This window comes from Lepidothrix coronata, unplaced genomic scaffold (assembly GCF_001604755.1).
Source record: "Lepidothrix coronata isolate B3197 unplaced genomic scaffold, Lepidothrix_coronata-1.0 Scaffold72, whole genome shotgun sequence".
Lineage (NCBI taxonomy): Eukaryota > Metazoa > Chordata > Aves > Passeriformes > Pipridae > Lepidothrix > Lepidothrix coronata.
Genome location: NW_016690252.1, coordinates 180,577 through 199,791, shown reverse-complemented (window position 1 = coordinate 199,791; position 19,215 = coordinate 180,577). Strand labels below are relative to the sequence as shown.

Genomic DNA, 19,215 nt, shown 5'->3' with positions numbered 1-19,215 from the left:
CAGGTGGCTCTGCTGGTGGCCTGATCCCAGAGGGTCAGCTGTAGGATCTTAATGGGATCCATGAGCACTCTTGGGAAGAGGAGACAACTGGGTGTCTGCAGGTACCCATTGTGGGTGCTCTTGCTCTCTGGGGACACTGCTGGCTGGGGCCAGGTCCCTCAGCTGGTCTGAGTTGGCTGTTGATAGCAGGCTCCACACCACAACTTGGGGGGAAGGTATCCCTGGGATCCTCAGCCACAGCTGGGACACTCGGTGGCTCTGGGCAGGAGACCTTTGCCCCCAGGATGGATAGTGAGACAGAAGTGGCTTCAGCTCTCTATCCTATCTCCTCCAACAGTCAAAGTAGTTCACCTGTGTCTGCTACAGCTTCTCTGTTGGTTAGTGGCTCCTCATGCCCACTAACTGACCCTCTCTCCCACATACTCTCTTTTCCCAAACAGGATGCATCCCATAGAGAGAAGCTGGCCCAGCACAGGAGCCTTTGGGTCTCATACGGGACAAAGGAACCTTTTGTTTTCCATATATGGGCTGATCCTCCATCCAAGAACAAACCTAAGTCAAGACACACAACTACACATTTGCACATAGCCTTTGCCATCACTGGGGCCATTGCCAGCATGCGGCCCAGGCTGTGGCACCCACTCCTGGCTGCGCGTTTTGGAGCTGACCCTGGCACAGGCAGGGAAGTTCAGCCAGCCCCCACCTCAGGGAGCTCAGCATCCCTTGGCACCCCTTCAGCTTGGACACGGCAGCAGAAAGGTGGGTGGGTGATGGAGAGAGGAATGACTGTTGGCACACAGCTCTGTGAGAACCTCCAGAGGAGATGGGAGCGGGTAAGATGGTCATGCTGTATGCATGACCCCTCCTGGGCACTTTCCTGATCTTAAACACAGCAACCCCTCACCAGCTAACCGTGCAGGTTCCTGACCTCATTACTGCACTAGCTAAAGTCCCTTTCGACCTCCTGGTGATGGTCTGCCTGCCAGGGCCAGCTCCACATCCTCCTGCCCTCTGTAAGCACAGGGCAGAGCAGTCAACAACCCCAGCAGCAGTGCCCAACCCAGCATCAGTGCCCACCTCACATGTCCTGAGGTGCAGAGCGAGGCCAGGGGGAGCTCTGGACCAGCACCAAGATGCACAGTCAGTTCTGCCTGTCTCATGTCACTTGTCTCATGTCACCTGAGCAGCAGCCGTGTCCTGCTCTCCTGCTCCTTGGAGGCAACTCTGAGCTGCTGCTTAGTGAGGCTGCTCGTGGCTTCCTTGCAGATCACAAAGTAAACCTTAGCAAAGGAGTGCTGGGGTCTGTGGGTGAACCCTGGGAGCAGAGATTCATCATATGGGAAACAAAGAGGAGCCCAGTTTCATAGTACAGGATTCAGCTTTGGAGTGTGAGGGGGGACAACATGACTATGGGACCCAGTGCTGGGAGGGGCAAAGCCACGGGGTGACAGCATGGCTAGGGCAGATTAAGGGTGCAGTGGGAGTCCAGATGTGCATCACAATCTGAGGGATGTGTGCCAGCTGAGAGGGGGGCACTGCTGCTGCCAAGTGCTAGGGGGTCCTGGGAAGTTCTCTTGGACTTTCTCTGCCCAAATCATCAGGACCTGGCTCACTTTCATGGCAAAGGCTGTGACCATGGACCCTGGATGCCTGTCAGTGCTGAATTAACTCTGGCAGCTCTCAGAGGCTGCTGCAGGAGACTGGGAAGGAAGGAGGCACTTGAGCACCAGCAAACTGCCAAGCTGCCTTCGGGAAAGGCTGGGGGACCTGGGATGGGAATGCACATTTGGGCAGGACAGATAGGGAGAGATGGGACAGGGAAGCACAAAGAGTCAGGATAGGCAGCCTCAGGGGTCTGCAGCCACAGCAAGAGAGCTGCTTTCAGACAGGAAGCACTGTGCCTGAGCCAGGATGCCATGAACAGTTAGACCCACAAACCCTGCCAGGCAGAAACACTGAAAGCAAAGAGTGTCTCATTAAACAGACTCTGTGGCAGCCAGCACCAGGCCTGGCAGAGGAGTGTGACAGTCACATCACCATGACTGTGAGGCATCTGACAGAACAAACGAGGTACTGCATTAACATGGCAGCTTTTTGAAATATCTGCGGGAACTGACCCTTCTCTTTGCAAAGGCTTCAGGCAGCACCAACTTTGAGGGCAGCAGAGGGACGGACATCTGTGCAAGAGAGCACGGAGGGCAAGCAGGAACACGTGTGTCCTGATACATACTGGAGGAGAGAAGGGAATGCATTTCCTTCCCATGCCCCTCCTGACAGCCAGATCCCATGCTCAGACTGCAAGTGTCCAGCAGGCAGTAACACACACAAATCATAGAATTAAAGAATGGTTTGGGTTGCAAGGGACCTTAAAGATTATCTAGTTCCACCCTTCCTCTACCATGGGCAGGGATGCCAACCACTAGACCAAACCTGGCCTTGAACATTTGAAATCCCACAAGTCTCCATGCAGCAGCTGTGCCATGATGGGCAGGGGCTGCCAGCCAGGGGATGGGCATGCAGGTGACTCTGACACCTCTGTGACCACTGTTTTGCAGACATCAAACCAAGTATGACCTCATGTTTACCCCTGAGAGCTTTGTGGGAGCTCAAAACAGCTGAACATCCAGCTTTTAGGTCAGCCTAGCTGTAGCCTAGCCTGGGAACAGGCCAGCTGCCTGCACTGCAGCTGTCCCAGCCCAGGGTCACAGAGGCTGCTTCCCAGGTCCCTGGCTGATGTGACTCCACTTGTGGCAGTAGGACAGGAGTGCTGAGGCCGGACCAGACACTAGGGCACAACCTGATTCCCTTTCACCTGGAGGAAGGACAGTGCTGGTGCTGTGGCACCATCCTGGGACTCAGCGCTGAAATCTGCACCTGCCGTGTGGATTTCCTCTCTTGGACCCTTCGCTGACTTCTTCTCTGCCTCAGTGCCCACAGCTGTACAGCGAAACCCACAAGGTTTCCTCTGAATGAACTTTAGTGGCAGCAGTGCCCACAAGTGACTTTCATGGCCCAGCGCCCCTGTTTCCCCTCACTGCAGCGCTCGTGGGGCAAGGGCCAGTCTGCATGTCAGCAGCTGCCTGTGGTCCATGGGGAGAGTCAGGGGAGGACTGACAAGCCAGAGAGCATTGTGCTCCTGGAGAGCACTGTGCAGGGGAGTAGCATGTGTGGGTGCAAGCTCTGACTTCCAGCTGCAGGGAGAAGACTTTTCTCCAAGGTGTGGCCACACTGATGGGGTCCCTGTTTTAGAACAGGATGGAGAGCTCTTTGCACCACAGATACGCCTTTGGAAACAGGAATCCCAAATAAAAGGGGCAGGTCGTAGGACTATTGTTGGTGGTCTTCAAGCATGCTGATGGATGCTTTGCAATAGCAGGCAGGGGCAAGCAAGATGTCAGTGTATGGCCCCTCCACACACACCACGAGACTTAGGGGAAGATGGGGAACTGAGCTCAGTGCAAGAATGGGCTGAGCATGTTCCCAGAAAGGGACTGCCTGCTGGTGACAGCCACAACATGCTTTGTTTCCGTGACCCTGTGCAATTACCAAAGATTGAAAAGTCCAGGGGCATCTTGTTCAGCTGCAGAAAGGGGAAATATGTGGAAATGAGGAAACTCAGATAAAACGGGCCTGTAAGAAACAGCACAGTCACACAGTGTCCAGCAAGCTTGCAAAGATTTAAGGCAGCCTTTCAAGGCTCCTGGTATAAAAAGGTAGAGAGAAACCAGCAGGAATAATCACCAGGTCCAGAGGTTATTCAAAACAGAGATGTTCCTTCAAAGAGAAGAAGTCATGTCTAGATGACAAAAATAGTATAAGTCAGGTAAGATGTAAAAGCTTGTCAAGACAAACAGAAAAGAGAGCAGAGAACAGCCTGCAGAAGCAGCCAGCAACCCTTTTTGCCAACACTTCAAGAGCTGCCACAATGTCTGTAGGGTCACTGGGAGAGCATGTCCTCACAGCGGAGGAGTGACATCCCCCAGGGTGACACGATTGCTGCTAAACATGGCTCAAATGCCAGCACACTGCAAGGTTTGGGGCAAAATGGGACACATGCATGGCAGCGTGCCTGGACCCTGGCATCACAGCAGGACACAGCTCCTTGCCTACACCTGCTGAAATCCAGCCTGCCCACCCTCCCAGCTGTGCCAGTTCTTCTGGGTGCAGCTGTCTGCGTGGCTTTTGGTTTGCCTGGTGTGACCAGAACAGATAGCTGTTGGACCCACTGGGGAAGGTAAAACTCGTTTGCAACGCCCTGCCATCCTCCCTGCAAGAGCCCGGGTTACACTCAAGGCTGAATTTTTCCAGTGTAGAGCAAGGGCAAGTGCAAAGAATGAGAGAGCCAAGGAGCAAGAGAGTGAGAGAGCTTCCTTACAACTGCTTGGGCCACTTCCTCCATGGCTTTTGAGGTTTCACATGAGGCAATGAAGGGTTTCTAGAGAGGGCAGATAACTGTTAATATCAGAGGTGACAACCACTATGCTGGGAGTGGTGCAGAGAGGGACTGGGGATGTGATATTTTTTTAGTACTTTATGAAATTTTCCCACTCCTTTTCCAAAGATCCTCAAAATGAAGACCCTATTCCTACTGACAGAGTTTGCTTTTGCAGCCTTTTAATTTTTTTTCTTGAAAGACCCAGAAGCATGAAGGGGCAGGGAGAGCTGATGTCCGAGTTGCTGGAGACAGAGAAGCAGTTGCTTCCCCCCACCCTACAGACCTTGCAGATACCTGAGGTGGAGCACAGCTACCTCCCAGGTACCTCTCAGGCTGTGCCCTGCTGTGATGCCAGAATCCTGGCTGTGCGCTTCTGCCCCAGGGCATTTCTGCCAGGACAAGTGTGTTTGAGTACATAGACAAGGGAGAAGAGGCTGATACTGCCTTTCTGAGCATAGCAGGGCACAGGGAAGGTGGCTGGGCAGTCTCCAGCTCTGTTCCTGAGAGGTAAAAGACTGCTGGAGTATCTGCGCTCAAGCACATCCTATAATTACAGGGGGGAAAAAATAAAGATAAAATAAGACCTTTACCATCTTTTGCTCAGGGTTAAATTTTTGGGGTGGCAGGAGACAGTGTATTTGGAGAGGGTTGCCCTGCACTGGACTGCTTGATGCTGCTGAATGAAGATGCTACACCATGTGCAAATCAACAGAAGGTAGAGCCTGAGTACCAGGCATGGGAGTACCCATCCTTGCTGAAGAGCACAAGAGAGGAAGGCCATCACAGGGCTGCAGCTTGGCTGTGGAGCTTCAGAGAAGACTTCAGGACTTGTTTTTCTCCCAGCTGTGTGTTTCAGCTGGCATGAGGGCCAAGTGCATCCAGCAAGGGCTGCTGGGTGGCTGAGGAAGCACAAATTCATGAATCCTGCCCTGGATCACTTCTGCTGCTATGGCCAGTGCCACCAGCCTCCAGCTGCACAGACAATCTCCCCAGCAGCCCCTTTTCTGCCCACTGCCATATGCCTGTGCTGCCTTCTCACACCTTCAGGGTCATTCCTGCTCACATGTTAACACATGTGTTAACAACACAACGTGCCATAGCACTTGAGCTGCAGGTCCCCAAGACTCCAGTTGGCTTCTTTCCAAGCATATGCTGTCGTTGAGTCCTGAGCACCCAGACACTTCTACCAAAACATTGGCTTTCATGACCATGGCACACACTGCCAGGTAATTAAACTCATCTATGCCCTTTAGAAGTCCATTTTAGCACAACCCTTATCAAGTAACAAGGTGAAGGTTGTCCTGATCCAGTCTCTGCTTGACTGAGTACGGATGCCACATTTTCCCGCAAAAGCCCAGGCATGAACGAGCACACCTCACAAGTCTTTCTGGGACTGCTGATGTCTGTGCTGGGAGAGGAGGCAACCCAGCTGTTGTGGTTAGTAGCTGCTCCTGCCAGAAAGCCTGAAAACTGTGGTTTTTAGACAAGCAATTGGAGAGCAGTAAGATTGCAAAAAGGCACGTGAAGCTGCCACAATGCACAGAAGAATAAAGGCGGTGCTGACACTGGCTGAGGTTCCCTCTCCAATGAGGAAGCCTCTTGCACCATAAGTGATTTCTCTGCGTTCCTGTTTCCTTTCTGTGCTTGCACCTCTCACAGTCAGACGGATGTGCAGTGAAGCAGCCAGTGGGGCTGAGAACTCAGTCCTGCCCTGGGAACAATCATGGCCCTGCGATGGATATTTCTCCTGCTCCTCACACCTCTGCTGGCAGAAAAAGAGCACGATGAGCTAGATCTCAATGACTATGGAGAACCCCAGGAAACAGGTAAGAAGCACTCACTCCTCTACCTGTAAGAGAAGGTTTGGCTGTGCTCCTGCTGCAGGGCTGCTGGGCATCTTCATCACGTGCAGGATACAGCAGCTTTATCAGAGAGGTCTGATATCCATATCGGGGCCCAAGGCTATTAGCTGGGTTGTGGTGAGGTGGAGCTCTGTTGGGGATGGAAGGCAGCAAACCTTGGGGTGCTGGGAAAGCCTCTGCAGGGTCTGTAATGTTCCTCCATGGAGCTGGGAGCATGAGTTGGCTGTCTGTCCTTGCACGGTGTGCAGATGCCATGTCCTCACCAAAGTGGAGACGGGTGCTGGTGCCCAACAAAGAGCTGGAGAGCTGCAAGCTGAGCCCCTGTCCAGGAGACCTTGGAGGCAGGAGTTATAATGTTTTGGGATTGCTCTTTAATGGGCTTCCTTGGTGCTGGAAGGGTCAGGACACCCCCAGGGCTCTTCTGGGCTCTTCCTACAAAGGCTGCGTGCTTGGATCCCAGCAGAGTCAGTGTGTATCTGCAGGCTCACATGTTATCTGCCCTCCCAGGAGGCTGCACTGTCTGGTGTTTGACTGTGGTCCAGGGGCTGTGACCTTGCATTGTTCTGTGTGTGTCTGAATTGGACTATTTCTCTAAACCAATTTTCTTGGAGCTAGATGATAAAAATCATTAAACAAGCATCTAATCGTGTCATCCCTGTCCACTGTGGGGATGCATCTGGACTGACGCAGGGTAGAGAAAACAGCTGATTAAGTACCCTGGCTATGACAGGGAATGGGACCAGAAACTTTACTTGATGTTGTGAAGTGACATCAGGGTCTGTACTGTGTGATAGGAGTCACAAGAGCTTGTTCCCAGGGAAAATGTGTCCATGTGGCTGCAGAGAGTGTAAGCACAGTACACTGCCACGCAAAAACTAAGGGCTAAATCTGCAACAGAGGATATTCTTCTGCCCCAAGTGGCTTCCCACTGCTCAGATCCCCTTGAAGCTGTTCTCCCAGGCTAGCACGTGCAAGCATGTCCAAGTTCTCCTGTTTGCTTTCAAGGTGCACACTAGGACCAGGACCTGTCTGCACCGTGTACGGTGGGATGCAGCAGGGACTTGTGGGCCAGCAGGCTCTTGACACGCTCTGCAGATCTCAGTCACCCAGCCATCCCCAGAGGAGTCTGGGGCTGCCTGAGACAGAGATGATATTGCTGAGTTTGCACCTTGGTGTTTGTAAAAAGAGGAACCAAGACAAAAACAAGTGGCAGCCGCACCCAGCAGTGCGGGCAGCCCTGCCTGCATCCTCAGCATGTGGGCTAATCCCATCCTGGGACCTGTGCTGAGGTTCCACCTGATGGATTATGGTCCTTCTCCTGCTGAGGGACAGGAAAAGGAGAATGGCCAGGATGGGGCAGGATGGTCCCTCTCATGCCTGTTAGGGTGGAATGGGCTGACAGTGTCAGTGGGGCAGGGTAAAAAGCTGTTGGGCAGAGATGGGGGACATAGGGATGGGATTCCTGAGCACCTCTCATGACCCTGGAAGATATAGGGTATAACCAGGGAGAGGGAACAGCCCACTGGGAACAGTGCCACAGAGAACAGCCCAGGGAAGAACACAGCAGCTGCAGGCAGAGGATGTGGTTGGGACGTATATAAACTTGAGAGCCAGCACAGCACTGTTGTTCTGCTCACTCTGTCACGGGAACACCGTGCGCTGAGCGGAGTGCATTGTCTCATTGTCCTGTTGTCACCTGATTACCTTGCTGTGCTGCTCTCATGGGGCTTTCTTCCTCCCTTAGATGCCACACCTGTATGAAATCCTCATCCTCTTACAGTCCTAGTGCACCTTGGAAGGCAGGTGGAGAAGCTTCTAGAGGATATTTTCTGTGCAAAGGCAGGGCCTGTGATTCCAGCTGGCCCTAACCCCTTTCTCATCAGCCTTGCTTGACAATGCATAGTGATTTAGTGGCAGCTGATGAGAAGCTCTAACTAGGAGCATAGCTGCAATGGCAGGTGAGTAGGAGGTTTCTAGCTAAAATAAAGCCACACTCAATCCGAAAGGTTTTTTGTCAGTCGAATTTCAAACAATGCCTAGAGTAAATCCTGTGGGGAACACTAATGCTGAGAGATACTGTAGATTAGTGCCTTGGGCTTGACATCCTAAGGGCTGTGAACTGTGTGCTCTGCTATGCTTCCACTGCACATCACCAAAGCACAAGCTCAGGAAATGTGAATTTTACCGCCTGTTCTTAAAAACCTGTCAGCTGCATTTTTGCGTGGTGGGCCAGTGCAGGTTAAAGAGTCACCATTTCCCAGCTCTTCCCACGGTGCCTTGTTTAGTGACCTGCTTTGCCTGGCATGACTCCCAAGAAGAGCATCCCCGTGGTCTCTCTGCTCCTTTTCCACCCTCACACTGCCCATCACCCTCAAAAACCCGCTCAGACACTTTGGTTGGTGGTGAGTACAGAGATGGCCCAAGACCTGTGTATGTGTTCTCAGTGGCTTTCAATACAGTCTCCACCAGTGGAAACAGTGATTGCTTTTCTTAGCTCATCTTAGCAAGCACATGTCATCAAACACAACAAGACTACAGCACACTTTGCTGTCACCTCCCTTAGCTGCCATGGGAAAAAGGTTGAACTTTGCCTACTCCTTCTTAGTTTTCACCTTGTCCTTTATTCTTTGTGTATGAGATAATATAATGTGAGAAAGTACATCTTTTGCTGGTAAGCAAAGGGCTGAACCCAGGAGCCTGACCTGAATTACCAGCATAGCTGTTTCTCCTTTCTCCTGATCCTCCCTGACATCTGCTTCTGGGGCATGCTGACGCTTTGTTTTGCCTGCCAGGCTCAAAACTCCCTTGCAGCAGAGACAGGCAGTCCAGATATTTCTGTAAAATGCTTTCTATAGTCATGGGTAATAAATAATAAGAGCAAGGAGGGTATTCATTTAATAGCATCAACAGTAAAAAACTCAAAACAATTAATCTCTGCCTATAGGAGACAAATAGACCAAGCTTTTGCTACCACTCCTGTCTAGGCATTCAGCGTTTTCCGTTTTGCTGCGAGCACACGTTGCACGTTACAAGAGGTGCCTGTTTGGTCACAACTACACCATATTTTCCATACTGAAATCTCACTTGACTCAGTCTCCTTCCTACAGCTGGGGTGGAAAGCCTGTGGGTGGCTTTCTGCATACCACTGTGCAGGGTAAAAAACAGTGTCTGAGGACAGTTTCATTACTCTCCCAGATGCTGTTAGTCCCTACAAGACTGGAAGCTAAGTGCTTCTTTCCCCTTTCTGCCTGAGCATTCTCCTTTCTCCATCAGTGTCCTGGCTTCCCACATACATCCAACTGTTTGGCACAAGTTTTGAGCTCCAACCTGGTGGAGATCCCTTAACAGCTTCTCTTGGCCACAGCCAAAGCACACAAGCAACCAGTCTGGATTAGAGCACAAGCTCCTTTGCTCCAAGGAGCAGTTTTTCCATGGCAGTTGTTATGGAGTGGTTGGGAAAGAAGTGTAAGAAAGTGAGTCAGGACAGAGGTGCCCCCCCTTCCCTGCCCCAGCCTGTGCATCTCAGTTGCACTCAGCAGTCATATATTAGTTTGTCACAATGAGTCTCAAGTGGTAACCACATGCCTGCCAGGCTTGGACTTGTTGAAGATGTGAGGCTGAGTCGGATTGCATTAATCAATGTTTTCAAGACAAAACCAGACGTGCATTGAAAGTGTCTTCTTCTCCCCCTCCTGTGGGGAAGCTTAGCCTCCTAGGCTTCACCCTCAAGCAGAAATCAGAAATGCCACCGGGAAGGACTCTGAGTGGCTGCAGATGCCTGGATACAGATGGTTTCAGTGCTGTGATACCCTACATGACTTCAGCTCCTCTGCAGCATCAAGAATGTAGGCAAGAAGCAGGCCCTGGAAGGGCTGTGATGGCTTGGTCACTGCTAGCAGGGTGCTCTGTGTGCAGAAGGGAAATAGGCTTTGGCAGTCTCCCAGGCTGCCTTCCTGGTGTATGCTGGCCCTTTGCAAGGCAAGCAAGCTGGTTTTGCCATAACCAACCAAGTCACAGGAGGCAAAGGCAGGGACTGTGAGAACGAAGACCACAGTGAGAACGAAGACCACTGTGAGAACGAAGACCACAGTGAGAACGACTTCTCACTGTGGGAGAAGATCAGGTGTGAGACCATCTGAGGAACCTGAAGGTGCACAAGTCCATGGGACCTGATAAAATGCACTTGTGGGTCCTGAGGGTGGAGAGAGTGGCTAAACCAGTATCCATCATATTTGAGAAGTTGTAGCAGGGAACTTCCTGTGAAGCTCCCACTGACTGGAAAAGAAGAAGCATAAACCTTATTTTAAAATAAGGGAAATAAGGGAGACCCGGGGAACTACAGGCCAGTCAGTCTCACCTCAGTGCCTGGCAATATCATGGAGCAGATCCGGCTGGAAACTATGCTAAGGCACATGGAAGTTGTTGGTGGCAGCCCACATGGCTTCACTAAGGACAAATGATGTCTGAGAAATATTGTTACCCTCTACAGTGGGGGTTACAGCATTGGTGGATAAGGGAGGAGCGACTGACATCATCCACCTGGACTTGTGCAAGGCTTTTGACACTGTCCCAGATGACATCTTTGCCTCCAAACTGTAAAGGTGTGGATCTGATGGATAGACCACTCACTGGGGGAGGAGTTGGCTGGATGGTCACACTCAAATGTTGCAGTCAATGGTTCAGTGTCAACTGGCACAGGTTGCCCAGAGAAGCTGTGGATGCCCCATCCCTGGGAGTGTTCAAGGCCAGACTGGACAGGGCTTTGGGCAAGCTGGTCTAGTGGAAGGTAATCCTGCCCATGGCAGGGGTGTTGGAATGAGGTGATCTTCCTTGGGTCTCTTCCAATCCAAGCCATTCTATGATTTTATGATTTTATGAAGGATTGAATTGATCTAAGAGCCTGTCAACAATAATTAGTATAATACTGATATGCCTAATTTCAATTGTGAAGTTTTAACTTTTAGTAAAAAAAAATAAAAATAATAAAAATCATAAAAATCATATATTTTAAACAAAGACTAATTCTTCTTTGTGCTACAGTAAATCTGCACTGTCTTGCACCTCTAAAGCAGCAATCATGAGATGTGGCTTTTTGAATCACAGTGTTACCTCTGGCCTCTGCAAGGAAGCCCTATAAGTCTAGAGTGGGTCACTTATGGTTGTTTTAGCAGAAAGTGCTCTGCTATATGAAAGGAGCTAAGAGATTTGGTGTGAGACTCAGGGAGACCTAGAAGCAAGGGAGATCTCTGTCACACAGCTGCCACCACCCCTGCCAGCAGAGCATCTCTTGAAATCTGCACCTGCGTCAGCAGGGAGTCTGCAAAGCAGAATTCCTCTTTTCCTCCTGATTTCCTGCCTGGCAGGTTGCCGTGCGCTGTGGTGCTGGTGAGTTTGTGTACTGTGGGGACCGTAGCAGTTACCAGGAGGTATGGAATAGTCAGAAAAGGAAAATGATGAGGCTTCTTTGCACTGAAGGTCAGGAGTGGGGCAGGCTGGGGGAGGCCAGCCACGCCCGTGAGCACTCACAGCCCCCTCAGCTCCTAGGGATGTTTCCACTGGAGATTTCATTCCCCAAAACTGCTTCTTGCTTCAGGTCAGGCCCCACAAACCTCTTTTCAAGCAATGATTGCTCATGTTTCTCTGGTGACTCTAGGATCGAAGAATACACATGGATGACTAAACTTTGTACAGGCACAATTTGGGGCCCTGTAATGGGAAACAAAACATGGGAAGCACCATCACGAGTACCTCTCAGGTGCCTGAAGTATTTGCTGCTCAATTCGCCAGTCTGGTGGTAGTTTTTTCCACTTATTTGTCAAGGGCTTTATTCTGTCTGAGGTGGTGCAGCTCTTCTGGTCTGCTGGTCTGCTCCTGTCTTTGTGGGGAGTCCTAATGCCTTTTGGGTTTTGTGGGAAGCAGTGCAAGCTGGCTGTGCCTGCCTGGCTGCACCCCACTAAATTTTGACAATGTTTGGGTACCCACAGCTAAATTTATTGGATGAGAAAAGCTCACAGAGTTACATTTTTTATTATGTGAAAAGTGTAATCTGCTCAGGGCGTAGAGACCCAAATTAGTGCCATGCTGAGACCCAGCAGAACTCCTATCTAGAAGCCAATGAAAACAGATATGAAGATTTATTTTAGCCAATTGCCCAATCTACATGTTGCCAAAACTCAACTAAATGTGAAGGTGGTTAAATACCTTTGTGCAGTTCCTCTCAAGTGCCCTTTGCCAACCCAGGTGTGGGGGTGGTGCTTGTCCTGGGGGAGGACTGGAGGGACATGGGTCAGGAGGTACCCAGTCCTAGGAGCTAGCTGATATTTTGAGAGAGGGATGGGGAGAAGGAAATAACAAGTGTACCCTCCAGAGCAAAAGCAAAGTGGCAACTCGAGTGGGTTTTTTGCTGCATATAAGTGTGTTTGTGTGTGTGTGAGCAGACAGTGTGCAGCAGAATGATGGGAATGCGGATCAGTAGTGCGAGCAGAGGGTCTGGTGCACTCTCACAGCCCCTGGATTAGGGGGAGAAAGCACAGGAGAGAGCAGCAGGCACCAGGCTGCTGGATCCCTCTGGCTGGGGTCCCTCCACAGCACAGGAGTGGGCAGGAGGGCCTGTGGATAACCCTCCTGCACTGCACCTGAGAGTGCAAGGAGGGATAATGCACCTGGGCTCTGGGGCCTCATCCTGGGAGGTGCCATCTCTGCCACCCCTCTGAAGGGAGGGGGACCAACAGCCCTCTGGACGGGACCCCCTCACCCCTGAGGTTGCTGCTGGAGCCCGGTGACCCTCAGGGCTCTCCCTCTTGTCCCTTGCACACAGGAAGATGTAAAGCTCCCTCCGACTGGGACCCCAAGCTGCAGTTTACCCCAAACCAGAGGAGTTACGCCTTGAACCAGCTGGTGCAGCTGAGCTGTGCTGGGAAGTCTATGCCATCAGTCCCCCAGATCAGATGCATTTCCAGCGGGACCCAGGCCCTGTGGAATGAGACTGCCACCTGCAAGGGTAAGCACAGCCCTGCATCACCCTGACCTGGGGTCCTGACCTGCCATCAGACCCTCTGTGACATGGTCATGCTTCAGCCCCCACTGGGCAATAGTCTGGGAACAGGAGACCTGGATACTTTGGCTTTCCTCTGTGTCCTGAAGTGATGGGGCTCTTTTTGTCCCAGCACCCTGCTGTGAGTGCCTGCTGGGATCTGTGCTCCTTGGGAGGGGTTCAAAGGCAGGAACAAGGGTCCCTGCACTGGGGCTACTGTGCCTTCAAACAATGCCTGGGCATATGCCAAGGTGGTGGGAGTGGTAGGAACTCTGTGTGAAGACAGAGTTCAGTTCCTGGAGTGGGGAAGCCTACAAGTCTGTAGGCATGAATGGGACCGCTCTTGGGGTGGCATGCTGCCACCATTAACTCTGTTCTAGGCTGCAAGAGAGGGATTTAGAGTTGAATGTGGTAACCAAAGGAGCTGGACACTGTCAAAACCAGGACAAGAGATCAAAGCAGACCTCTTCCCATCCTACTTACACCTGCTCTTTCTCCTCTCCTCTGTGCAGAGAGATGCCAGAAGCCCCAGTGGGTCTCAAAGCTCCACTTTACCCCAAAACAGAATTTTTACTGGCTGAAGGAGGAGGTGACACTGAGCTGCTTTGAGAAAGACCCTCCTCCCCTTGCTGTGATGAGATGTGCAAATGGGACTTCTCCAGGTTGGAGGCGTGCTTGGGAGGTGAAGGACATCCAGGGAACATGGCACAAGTTGGCAGAGAGACTGAACTGCAGCACAGGTAAGTTAGGAAGCGGTAAGTCTCCCCTGCTACATGCACTTCTCTCTGTGGAGGGACCTGGACATCCTGCCATATCTGTGAGAAGCCTTGGACACAGCTCAAAGACAGGTCCCAGTTGGGAGCAGTTTCCAAGAGAAAGGAGAGAGGTAGAAGCTTTCAATGTAGGACAGGTTTCTCTGTCCCTGCATCTCCTCCCAGTCTATTCCTGAGTTGTAGGCCATGGGGAAGTTGGAGGAGGATAGATCCTGCCCCTCAGTTCACCTCTCTCCTAGTGTCCTGTATCACTTCCTTACCCAGCCACTTGCTCCTTCCCTGCACTTGAGGACCCTTGGGTTTCCTTATGGTATTGAATGATGATGGAACAGCCAATCATGGAAAAACCTTGGTGCCCCTCCTGCCTGAGCACCTCCTGTCTGAGAAGTACTCTCACACGTTCTCCCTGACAGAAAATTGCACAAAACCTGAGTGGGATGAACAACTCAAGTTTCCAGAAAACAACAGTGAATTCCCACAGAATGATCATCTGCAACTGACATGCCCTAAAGATCTCAAGCCATCCTTCTCTGAGGTCAAATGTGCAAAGGAACTTCAGGAAGTGAATTCTGGAAAACCATCCTATAGACAGGCCTGGTGGGGCAGGAAGAGCACAAATGCCTGGATGCGCATTGAGGGGGGCGTACAGTGCCTTGGTAAGTGAGGCTGCAGCAGCTCTCCCCTTTCTCCTCTGTACCTTCACCCTCAACAGCCCAGCTCAGCAGCAGGCACACCACAGTCCCTCCTTGCTGCTGTGGTGCTTGTGCAAACTGGTGAAGAGGACAGCCCAGCCAGGAGACAACAGACAAGGTAGTACCAGCCCGGCAAGCTGACAGCTCCTGCAGTGGTTCCTGAGCGGGCCAGATGTGGGGCCCACAGATGGGACTCCAGGCCTGGGGCAGGATCCAAGACCAGCACAGAGGTGCCAAAAGGGGTTCCATGATCCTCAGTGTGCCTCCACGTGCCACCCTGGAGTGCACAGGTCTGCTTGTTCCCCTGCCTGCCCATGCATGAGGGATCCTGGGAATGTCTGCAGGAGTGGAGGGGACTGAAGGGAACCCTGACTGCCCAGGGCTGGCTCAGCCCTTGCTGTTGGTACTGGAGGCTGTATGGGATGAAGCTGGGGGAAGAGAAATGCCCTCTGTGAGGTGGTGGGGACGCAGGACTGTCGCAGGCAGGGACAGAGCTGTGCTCAGTGTGGGCATGGCAGTACTTGGGCAGTCCAGTGCTCAGGAAAGGTGTGCAGGGAGAGATAACTTGGGAACCTCCCTGCCTGGGCCTGTGGGAGATGGATAGGAGTGTCCACAGACAGAGGTGGGTGGATGGGAGAGCTTCATGGATGGTTGATCCTTCATGCTTCATGTGAACAAGAAAAGCCCCCTCCAAAAATACCTTGGATAACATCCTGGGAGATAGATGTGACACCTTTCCCCTCCCTTCATTGACTGGATGGATTACTGGGGATTTCTCTCCCACCACTCACCCATACTCCACCTCATCAACTCCCAGCCCAAATACTTTTTCCTCTGCCAGGAATGTGCCAAAGACCCCAGAGCGACTCCAAACTCCAGCTGATACCAGACCAGGAGAATTACATGGAGGATGAGGAAGTGCTGCTGAGCTGTCCGGAGGGTTTCCAGCCATCTTTCACCAAAATCAAATGTTGGAGCGAAGTCGAGTTCCCCATTCATAGGAAACCTGTGTCTTGGTGGGGAAATAACACCAAAGGTGTCTGGACCCACATTCCCCCCTATGTGATGTGCAACGGTAAGGCAGGACTGAGGAGCAGGATAGTCCTTTGCAAGGGTAGGATGCTGGGAATGTGTCTGAGTCAGAGCCAGCATGGGAACTTTGTGGTTTTACACTGAGGCCCATGCTGTGAGACTGGTGACTGTGGAAGCAGCTCTTGCTTCCAGGCCAGGATGAAGTGTCTCCTGTTGTGTTCTCCCATGGCACCAAAGGGTGACTGCAGCCACACACCTCAGAGGGTGTGAGGGCAGAAGGACCCATTTGATCCTTCCTGTGAGATGTGATGTAGCCCGACTAGGGGCACACTGTCCTGGCTTCCCTCTATTTCCCACCACAGTGTCCTAAGGTTTGAATGAACAGGCACAGTTGCCTCAGTGCAGAAATCCTCTCAAAAGTTCACATTCAGCATCCCAGTGAGTCATGACCCCAAACTCCTCCTACTCCGCTACCAGAGAGCTGGAGTGACCAATATACACCCTATCCCCCACTGTGCCTGGAGGACACTGTGCCTGCTGAGAACAGAGCAAGAGGGAACCTGCTGCCGCTTTGTCACCTGGATGGGCCGGGCTGGGGTCAGTGGCTGGTGCCTGTGCATGGGGTGGGGCACGGCCGTGTGCCAGTGGGACAGAGCTGCTGGTTGTGCTGCTCAGATGGGCATCTCTGGCCTTCTGCCATCAGGCTTGTTTGAGAGCAAAGCCTGACCAGGAGTGGCTTGTCACCAGCATTCGCCTCTGGGGCTGTTCAGAAGATGCTTTGAACTTTCTGACATCCCTTGTGTGCCCCTCTGGGAGAAAGGAGATTGCATTTTAAGCACTTTCAGGCCTCACAGAGCCCCTTGCAGAGGCTCAAACAGGCAAGGGCTCCTTCCAAGGGCCAGCATTCTTGTCTGGAGGAATTGTTGCCACAAAGGCTCTCCCTGCAGCATTTGACAAACGGCTGGGAAAAGCTGTGCCTGCTCAGCCTAAAGGATGGTGAATTTGGTGAGGAGAGGATATGAAGGAAGAGGGCTTGTGTCAGGAAAAAGGGGCAGGAGCTTTGCTAAAGCAGGGGATGTGAATGGAGAAGGCCTTGCTCCTCCCCATGTCCCACTGTACAGTGGTGTGGGGCAGAAGGAGAGTAGCCAAAAGACTGACTGAGTCAGAACAGGGAGCCCAGAAGTGTAACAGGGGCTTCTCTGATCCCTGTGGTAGGGATGAGCCATGGCTGAAGAGACATACATCCCAGCAGGACAGGTGGTACCATCAAGTGCAGCTTGAGCTGGGATGGGTGACATGCCTGAAGGAGATGTTGGAGGGAGTCTCCCAGTGCAGAGCTGATTGTCCTGGCAATCTCCTTCCTGTGGGCTATGGAGGAGGAAATAGAATGTCCCCAGAGGTGATGCTGAATGGGGGAGGTTCATAGATGAGGGATCCTTCACACTGAGGGATCCTGCCCCACATCCTCAGGATGTTGGGAGGGGGCACAAGGAAAGCCCCCTCCCAACATCCTGAGGTGGATGTGTCACTTTGCCTCTCCCTTCAGGGGCTGGAGGGACAGCTGGGCATTTATCTCCCACCACACACCCATACCCCAGCACCCTCCAGCCCAACTAACACCCACTTTCACCTCTGCCAGAAACGTGCCAAAGGCCCCCTTGGGCCTCCATCTTCCAGCTGGCACCAGACCAGGAGAGCTACAGGAAGAACGAAGAAGTGATGCTGAGCTGCCCCGAAGGTTTCCAGCCATCCTTCACCCATGTCAAATGTTCGAGTGAAGTCCAGTCCTTCATTGATGGGAAACCTGTCTACAGAGAGGTTTGGCTTGGAAGACATACCAGAGGTGCCTGGATCCGCATTCGCTCCAGCATGGAGTGCCTTGGTAAGGCAGGGATGAGGAGCTCTCCTGGCTGCCCTGCCCTGCCCTTCCTGAGCAAGGAAGGCAGCTGTGTGGGCACAGCAGGTTTCTGGCTCTCTGCTGCCTGGGGAAATGGCACGTGCTGCTGAAGGCAGTGTCAAGGCAGCCCCTGAGCCTGCCCTGAGTGCAGCCTGCAGTTCACCCCTGGAGCTGCGGGCAATAAGGGAAGGGGCTCCCCAAGGACTTCTGGTCAAGAGCAAAGCATGGGAGAGTGAGGAGTGGTGGAATTTGTGGTCAGCATGGCATCCCAGAGGGGGCAGGACTGGAGGGCTTTGCTGCCTGTGTCCTCTCAGACTGTGCAGCTGGGAGTACCACAGCTTCCTCTAGGCTCTGTGGCCTACAGGGTGTAGGCTGTAGGCTTGGCACCATGTCCTCACAGCTTGGGGTCTTCCTGTCCCCTCCAAAGGAGAACAGAATAGCACTTGTTGGACTTGCTGGGACACACAGACACCTCAGTTTGGAATCAAGGGGGGAAATTGCCTTGACCTGTAATAGTCCACTCAGTCACTCCCATTCGTTCCTGTCCAAACTCCTCCTGCTGCCCTACCGGAGAGCTGGAGTGACCAGCTTCAGCCTCTTGCTTGCCCTCCCACCAGGCTGGGTGGTGACAGGGCTGTCTGACTTCAGAATCCTTGCAAGGCTGGCAGGGGCAGGAAATACAGTGACTCTTTGTCAATCTTTCTTTCACAGAAGTGTTTCAGGTTGTCCCCAGCACCTTTGAGATCTCCAGCACCAGCATCAAACTGAACTGGACCTGCAGGTTCTCTGGTGCCTGCCAGGGCATGCGGGCCATGTGCCGCCTGGCAGTGCCTTCCTCCCCTCCCTGCGAGGCTGAGGAGGTGGAGGGAGAGGAGATGTTACATGGCCAGGAGGGAACATTCTCCTGCTCCCAGTTGCAGCCCTTCACTGACTACAGTGTCACCATCTTCTTGCACCCCAACACGACCCTTTTCTCATGGTTGTTCAGGACAGAGGAAACAGGTATGTGTACAGAAGTACTGGAGAGAAGGAACAGTCTGAGGTTGTGTCATGGGTAGGGGAAGTGGATAAATGTCCCCTTCATCTGTCAGCTCACCCTGATCATCTGCTCCTTGCAGGGATCAGGGCTGTTTATATCCTGTGGTGTTCTGGGGAAGGGGCTCTGCAGAGCCCTGCAGCAGGCCACATCCCCTCCTTGCTCTCCCAGTCCACACCACACTGTTGCTCTTCCCAGTGCTGCAGCATGTGGGACAAACCCTTGATATGCGGTCCCCATATCCTGTCCCCTGGACAGGAGCTGCCTGCACCCTGCTCTGGGCTCAGCCCCTCCTCATGGGCCCTGCGTCTGACCCTGTTCTCCTGTGCTTCCAGTGCCAGACAAACCAGAGGAACTGTGGTTGGATACCAGCAGAGGGTCCCTGAGGTGGAAGGAGCTGCCCTCCTGCAAAGGGGAGATCATTGGATACCAGGTACCAAGGGGCCACAGGCAGG

At 52.5% G+C, this 19,215-nt stretch overlaps 1 protein-coding gene across 1 annotated transcript in view; it reads left to right on the top strand.

Annotated features, from left to right (window-relative positions):
• Positions 1–6,091: 6,091 nt before the first annotated feature.
• The window catches only part of LOC108499305 (receptor-type tyrosine-protein phosphatase F-like), a 25,573-nt gene continuing 12,449 nt past the window's right edge, over positions 6,092–19,215 (top strand). The window contains exons 1-8 of the mRNA XM_017818997.1: positions 6,092–6,261; positions 13,115–13,297; positions 13,843–14,070; positions 14,517–14,759; positions 15,637–15,870; positions 17,467–17,709; positions 18,436–18,726; positions 19,096–19,193. Of these exons, the coding sequence (XP_017674486.1) occupies positions 6,159–6,261; positions 13,115–13,297; positions 13,843–14,070; positions 14,517–14,759; positions 15,637–15,870; positions 17,467–17,709; positions 18,436–18,726; positions 19,096–19,193 (1,623 nt within the window). The 5' untranslated portion in view covers positions 6,092–6,158. The remainder of the gene's footprint in view (positions 6,262–13,114; positions 13,298–13,842; positions 14,071–14,516; positions 14,760–15,636; positions 15,871–17,466; positions 17,710–18,435; positions 18,727–19,095; positions 19,194–19,215) is intronic.